The sequence below is a fragment of the Cyprinodon variegatus genome, unplaced genomic scaffold, assembly GCF_000732505.1.
Source record: "Cyprinodon variegatus isolate N-32 unplaced genomic scaffold, C_variegatus-1.0 Scaffold75, whole genome shotgun sequence".
Classification (NCBI taxonomy): Eukaryota; Metazoa; Chordata; class Actinopteri; order Cyprinodontiformes; family Cyprinodontidae; genus Cyprinodon; species Cyprinodon variegatus.
Window position 1 is genome coordinate 1,651,264 of NW_015150528.1, and position 7,798 is coordinate 1,659,061.

Genomic DNA, 7,798 nt, shown 5'->3' on the forward strand with positions numbered 1-7,798 from the left:
GTTTATTTCATCATTTTATTTAAATTGGTATTTTAGTGTAATAAAAAAAAATTAGAATAGCACCAGTCTATGGCTACGTTCACAATGCAGCCTGAAGTCACCCAAATCTGATATTTTGCCCACATGCGACCTGGATCTGATCTTTTCATGGCTGTCTGAACAACACAGATTAGATTTTTTCCAATGCGACCCAGGCCACTTGGCTATGTGGTCCTGAATTCGATACCAATCTGATCTTTTCAACTGGGACCTGTGTCTGAACGGCCAGGTCGCATTCATCTGACCTGAACATTATTAATACCCGACAAAGGTCACTATTATGCGTCTTGCTACGCAGAAGCGGCAAGAAAAACAACAACCATGGCAGATGGGGATGCGGAGAGCAGTATTTATGTTTAACCATACTGAAATGAATGAGTTTTTATGGTTGGAAAAGATCGCTAGATGCGCACTGGCACTGCCATCCATGTTTACTTCCGGAAAAAAAGAGCACGCTGGCCTGTGACGTCATTGTGTCCTTTACTGCGCATGCGGGACACTTGCGTTGTATGACTGCAGTTCACACAGGAGATCCCAAACAAGTCGCATATATTTAGAAATATGAACGGGAACGCGAAAAAGTCTGATTTCACAAAAAAATCGGAATTGAGCATCAAGGCCTACAGTGTGGACGTAGCCTTTCTGAGGGTGAGCAAGTGGGGCCCTTCTGAGCCACTTAGCCCTGGGTCCGTTTTCATATTTGCTGCGGCCCTGGATAAACGTAAAACAGGGATTCAATTAGGCTTTTCTTTATATACTGTATCTATGTGCATATAATCTAAGTCATCTTAGTTAATAGAAACTGAATGAAAATGCTGCATGTTAGTGTGTAATGAGGACGCAGCAGCCTGTGATGATGATGAAAGTTATCATCAGTTAACTGCTGCCTGTTGGGAAACGTGTGAGCGAACTATTCACGGCAGAAATGTCAGAGGTATTTGACCATCCTCCGGCATCTGTCTGATCATTTTCCTTGTGTGGAGCTGGGGGAGGTGAAATGTGAGCGTCACAGCGTTCACTCCTCCTGCTCCTCCTCCTGCTCCTCCTGCTCCGTGTGTCCGCCGGAGTGAAGTCCCTCTGAGCGGCTCTCAAACTTTAGTGTGGATCGTGGAAGCGGAGGGAGAGGAGCCCGTGGAGCCGATATAAACCAAACCAGCAGCCGCTCTCCTGTCTGTCTTTATTTTGGTTTGGGTTTTTTCTTCCTTGTCGGATCGCTGCTCATTTTTTTAATGTTGAGCTGAAGTTTCTTGGCTGTGGTGACGGACCTCTTTCTCCTGGATTCATCTCTTTTAGTTTCGGACTCTCTGCGTAAAAACTGTTTTTATTATCATTCTGGGGAATAACGGGACCGCTCCGTCTCTCTCTGATATTTTCATGCCTATTTCTAAGGAGCACAGACTTATCCTTTTTCCTAGGTGAGAATATTAAGCATGGATGACTGTCCGCTGCAGGTGGTGCTTTTCTTATGTCTGCTGCTGAGTTCCTGCTCCAGCTTTGAGATCGGCTCCTACGACCTGGACCGGGACAGACCTGCTAAGTGTGAGCCCATCGTGATCCCCATGTGCCAGGGCATCGGCTACAACCTCACCCGGATGCCCAACTTCATGCAGCACGATGACCAGGAGGAGGCTGCCATCAAGCTGCTGGAGTTCGCCCCCCTGGTGAGCTACGGCTGCGATGTGCACCTCCGTTTCTTCCTCTGCTCCCTCTATGCCCCCATGTGCACGGATAAAGTGTCCACCTCCATCCCGGCCTGCCGGCCCATGTGTGAGCAGGCCAGGGAGAAGTGTGCCCCCATCATGAAGCAGTTCAGCTACACCTGGCCTGAATCGCTGAACTGCTCCAAGCTGCCCACCAGGAACGACCCGAACGCCCTGTGCATTGAGGCCCCTGAGAACGAAACCAGGACGGAAGGAAAGAAGGGTGAGGGGATGCTCCCGGTCCCCCCTAGGCCCCGGCAGCCGGGCACCAGCGGGGCCCACCCTCCGCGCCCGGTGGGTTCCTGTGAGAACCCGGATAAGTTCCAGTTCGTGGAGAAGAGCCAGTCCTGCGCCCCGCGCTGCTCCCCGGCCGTGGACGTCTACTGGTCCAGGCAGGATAAGGACTTTGCCTTCATCTGGGTGACGGTGTGGTCTATCCTGTGTTTTGTTTCCACTGCTTTCACTGTGCTGACCTTCCTCCTGGAGCCCCACCGCTTCCAGTACCCAGAGAGACCCATCATCTTCCTCTCCATGTGTTACAATGTCTACTCTGTGGCCTTCATCATCCGCTCGGTGGCAGGGTCAGAGAACATCGCTTGTGATCGTGAGCACGGAGAGCTGTACATCATCCAGGAGGGGCTGGAGTCCACTGGCTGCACCATAGTCTTTCTCATCCTGTACTACTTTGGAATGGCCTCTTCAATATGGTGGGTCATCCTCACCCTCACCTGGTTCCTGGCTGCAGGGAAGAAGTGGGGCCACGAGGCCATTGAGGCCCACAGCAACTATTTTCACATGGCTGCTTGGGGCATCCCCGCTCTTAAGACTATCATCATCCTCACTATGAGGAAGGTGGCTGGCGATGAGCTGACGGGGCTGTGCTACGTGGGCAGCATGGACCCGGGGGCGCTCACCGGCTTCGTCCTCATCCCGCTGTCCTGCTACCTGATCATCGGCACGTCCTTCATCCTCACAGGCTTCGTCGCCCTCTTCCACATCCGTAAAGTCATGAAGACAGAGGGCACCAACACGGAGAAGCTGGAGAAGCTCATGGTGAAGATCGGCATCTACTCCATCCTGTACACTGTCCCGGCCACCTGCGTCATTATCTGCTACTTCTACGAGAGGCTCAATATGGACTACTGGAAGCTGAGGGGGCAGCAGATGAAATGCAGCTCCTTTGGGGGGCAAGCCGGCGACTGCTCGCTGCAGACGTCCGTACCCACAGTGGCCGTGTTCATGCTGAAGATCTTCATGTCTTTGGTGGTCGGCATCACCAGCGGGGTGTGGGTGTGGAGCTCCAAGACCCTGCAGACCTGGCAGGGCCTGTGCAGCAGGAAGCTGGCGGACAGGACTAGTGGGAGGAAGCCCTGCGGCGGCGTGAACTGTGGCAGCACGCACTGCCACTACAAATCTCCTGCTGTGGTTCTGCACATGGCCAAGACTGATCCGCACTCAGACACCCCCACACATGTCTAACAGGAAACACACACACTTTGTACCCTGAGTGAGGAGGTGCTAAAAGGCTTGAACTCAACTGTGGGGTACTTCACTGCTGCTGCCAAATGGCACACAGGTATCTGTAAAACAGTATTCAGTTAATGCATAAAGGGAAATGTTTGGCATGTTACCCATATTTTCTTGTTCATACTGTTCTCCAGTTTTGCAAAGCGATATATCAATATGTATACACATGCTGTTCAATGAGAGGATTTTGGGAAATATTTGTGTATTTTCCTCTCTGAGAGTGTCATGATTATTTGTATAAATCTGTAAAAATGGGTTATTTATTGTAAATATATTTAATTTAAAGCCCACGTTGGCTCTCACTAATGTTTAGTTACATGGATTAAAAGTTAAGGGAAATTAAGTGCCTTTTATAAGAAAATTGGTTTGTTGGGGGGGCGAGGTTAATAAATCTGAGGAGCTCATGTTAACCTTCTTGTCCCGGTGATTATTGAAACGTTTTAAGGGTTTGAATGCAAAAACACGTGATTTTTTTTTCTTTTCCATCTGTCTCAGATATTTGGGCTTTTACTTATTTATTTAATTTAAAAGTGGGGCTCTTTGCACCCGTGTTTGTCTTCCCAGCCCATCCCAGAGGCATACCCGTCAATGATCCTCAAAGAGAATGGATGATGAATGGAGTGACAAACCGTGGCAGGCATTAACGTTTGCGTCATCGGCTTTAAAAAATGCAGCAGCACTTCGAGGAGGAATATATTTAATTAATGGCTGTTTTAATCCTTTTCCTCGGAGTCAGTGTTGTTGCCCTCCCTCTCCCTCGCTCGCTCTCTGTGCTCCATTTGATCATCGTTCAAAACACTCGGCACTTTGATCTGAGGGCACAAATCTAAAGTGGATTTCGGACTCATTGCATGGTTTCACTGACAGATTTAAGTTTAGCACAGCCTCTCAAAGCTGAAGCAGCTCATTGAACTGATGGACTATTAAGTGAACTTTCGGTTTCAACGCAGGCTTGCGGTTCCAGGAATATCTGACACGGATTAGCGGCATTGCACTTTTACGAAACATTTTGTTTGGCGAGAACAATTCACCTTTATGCCTGCAGAAATGACTGCAACTTATAAATAATGACTGACTGATCCAGAGATGGAGAATGTCAAACATTATTTTCATTAAGTAAGGGCTCTAAGTAGGTTCTAGCCACTGGTTTTTCTCTAATAAAGTCGGTTTTATAAAGCATGAGAGCCCCCATGTCCTCAGATGGTCCATAAAAGAGGGAAAATAAATAGCTTTTACATTAGGAGGCAGCAGGACTGTGTTGCCAACACAAATTGCAACCCCACGCACCAGGTTGTTTTACTGTTTATGATGCCGGCCAGTGATTGCCTGCTTTGTCACCACCTCCCAGCAAGCAGCAACATCATGGCAGTCAGTTTGGAAAAAGAAGCTGCACTGTGACCCAGGAGCGTGTTTTTGTTGGGTTACTGGTTTGTCAGCAGGGGGTGAAGGAGGCCTGTGCTCGCTGACATCTGCAGAGGTTGACAGGTTGTTTGCTTTAACTTTTTTTTTTTTTTTGATTTTTTACATCAGGTCTCTCAGATCTTGTAGAGCATGCATGCAAAAGCACAAAGGATTGCTCAGATATGTTGTCAGCAGTGCAGAAAGTATTCATATATAAGTTTCATAGATTACATCAAAACATCCCGTTACTCTTAGCAACTCAAAAAAAAAAAACGATTCATGTGAAACCCTAGCTGCTTTTTTTATATATTTCTTTTTTAGTTATGGTAGAAGTTTGATGCCAAAAAAGCATGTAAGCCATTTGTTTAATCTTTAGCAGCGAGGTTGAAATGTAAAAGTTTGCCTTTCACTGTGTGACAGTTTGATCTCAAAGGTTGCTAAAGGGGAAAGCTGTCAAATAAAGATAGCAGAGGATAAAGGGCAATCTTTCTCCCCGAAGTGAAGTGGAATTGAAATATAACTCTTTTCCACATTTTGTCACTTCACAGCCACACTCTTATAGAAAATCAGAATTTTTATAGAGAGGAAATATACTTTTTATTTCAAGCTTCCTCCAAAGACAACTGCAATGTTTGGAGTTTGCTCACTTTGAGCCCCTTGTAGTTTTATTTTATTTCTGTTTAAATCAGTCTGAATGACTCAGTTATTGAACGAACATGCATCAGAAAAATCTAAATAAACATAGCAGAGGGGTCAGGGCAGGTTATTATTATTATTTTTAGCCGAGTCAGGCTGTTTTCACCATCCTTTGAAGGCAGCAGGCCAGAAGCCTTTGGTGGCTCTGGAGCAGCTGCAGAGATCCACAGCTTGGCTGGGAGAATCTGATGACAAGACATTTATTAGTTCTCCACACCGCAGATCTGGCCTTTTTTGGTTGAGTGCCAGGATGACAGCAGTTATTGTGCAATCACAATGCATTAAAAAATATATATTTGAAAGGAAAACCAGAACTGCACATCACCATGAATACTTTGCCCCATCGGGGTTTGGTTTAGCATGGTCAAGAAAGCTGGGCGTAACCGATGGATTAAACAAGATAAAAACCTACAACCACAATGGTTTCAATCAAAACACATCCACAACTTTAGATGGGGCAAAAGTCCAGACTGAGATCCGGTGTCGAATCTCCATCAGACTTTTAAATTGCGGAATAAAGATCCAACCTATTCAACCTAAATGAGCTTTAACGTAAAGATGCAGCTGTAACTGCAGCAAAGAATGGAGCCATGCACTGCTGACCCAAACAGTCTTAAAACAAATTAAATATGATGCTTGTCAGACTTTTTCCTCACAACCATGAATCCTTTTCTTTCCACCACAGATACGCACTACGGTGTGTTGATCTACAACATTAAAACCCGACCAAATATAATGAAGCCTGTGGTTGTTACTGGACAAAAACTATTAATACTCCTGCAAAGCATTTAAGTTCATTTCCAGCAGTGGATGCTTTATGTCTCAGTAGTAAATCAACCACATTTCCAGCCGCCGTAGATTTGCAACGCCTGAGTTAACCTAAATTACTTATTCCCCATCCTTTGGCAGAGCAACATATGGGCAACTACCGACGCACCCCCCCTCCTCTGTTTTCATTACTCGGGCACTGTAGACCTCGTCCATAGCTTGGCAGGAGCACGCTCCACGTTCTGGACTCTGACACTGGATCACATTTAACTATTAAAAAGGGGCTGTTTTGATTGGAGTCCGCTCTCGTGCAGCCATGAGCCTCGGCTGGCTGCTTTTCAGCCACATGCTCCAGTTCATGGACACCTACTGAATGGGAAAATATGTGTGTGTGTGTATGGGGGGGTGCTCTGTGCTTTCCCCATAGTTTACACTCCAGTGGCGTGACCCCGGTGAGGCAGAGCACTTGCTGCATGAGACAAACCGGCTCTTCCCACCTGTGCTGAGTTGATTAGATAGCAAGGAGGTGGCTGTAGAGGGGAAGTTGTGCTTTGCTTGAACTTTTTCGCCTCCCTCAGCATTTCTCATTTGATTTTCCACTATCAATCTAGATATTGCTAAATATAAAAGAAAAATGAGCTGTTAAGCAGCAAACGGGGGTATTTTTTAAATATCTTTTTGACATTTCCCCTCCTCTTATCTGAATTCTATCGCTGCATTTCCAGGTCACCGACAGCTATTTTTAGCTCCTTTCATTCACAGAGGAAAGGAATCACGCAGCACACAGCGTCACATAGAAGTATGAAAGAAAAGCTCATACCAAAACCGGAGTTTGTTTGAACTGTGGTTCTTTTGGCGCCAGAAATGTGCCTGCCGGGAACACCTTCCCCCAACACGCACACACACACCTGGGGTCAGCAGTGCACAGGCATAGACAACCAATGAGCACCAAGCTTGTTTTAAATAAGACCCCACCCCGCCTCCAGTAACATCCAAATTCAGGAGTAAGTCAGCTCAGTCTCGCTCGAGAGGTTTAGTTTGGCAGAGTTTCCGAGCTGTTTTTCTTCTTCTCTGGCTCAGGAGGTTAAATAGTGTCAGAGTCACTGAGCAGCAACCTTGTCTGGGCCAAGAGGCAGTCTACTCCCAGAAAAGGCAACACTTTCCCCTCAGGGTTTCTCAGAATATTCTGATTGTGCTCCCTGTTAACCCAACCAGTATTTATTGACTCCTGGGCTGGGCAGAACACGAGCATTTATGCGGGATTTGTAAAGTTTATTTCCAATTTTGAAACAAAACAAAAAAGCGTGAAAACACCTCAGCGCTGATCCCACTTTCAGCTGCTGACACCATGTTTTTGTCTGCTGAGGAGAAATCCCTTCATCTGGTCACGGGTCTGATTAAAGGCGATCATTATGGCATCAATGCGCCTCCCTCGTATACTTAAAGGCCTGCCCACCCCTGAGGGTAAAAAAAGGGAAGATAAAGCATCCTTCATTACCCTGCCCTCCCCTCTTTCTACAGTCCCTCACCCCACAAACCCTTGAGCACTATCCCTTTCCTGGGCTGTTTTGATGTGTAAATGAGTGCATTGAAAACCTGCAGGCCCCCAAAGAGATGCTTTCCATGAAAATGCGCCGGTCGGAGAGCACCAGAGTTCACACAGCTCG

The 7,798-nt window shown here is 46.7% G+C and overlaps 1 protein-coding gene across 1 annotated transcript; it reads left to right on the forward strand.

Moving 5' to 3' along the window:
• The first annotated feature begins 1,117 nt into the window (after window positions 1-1,117).
• On the forward strand, window positions 1,118-5,459 carry fzd9 (frizzled class receptor 9). The gene has a single exon (XM_015372792.1). The coding sequence runs from the start codon at window positions 1,470-1,472 to the stop codon at window positions 3,216-3,218; it is 1,749 nt and encodes a 582-aa protein (XP_015228278.1). The 5' UTR covers window positions 1,118-1,469; the 3' UTR covers window positions 3,219-5,459.
• The last annotated feature ends 2,339 nt before the right edge of the window (window positions 5,460-7,798 follow it).

Coding starts and splice junctions, on each gene's coding strand:
- fzd9 (XM_015372792.1), top strand. CDS start 1,470: ATGGATGACTGTCCGCTGCAGGTGGTGCTTTTCTTATGTCTGCTGCTG.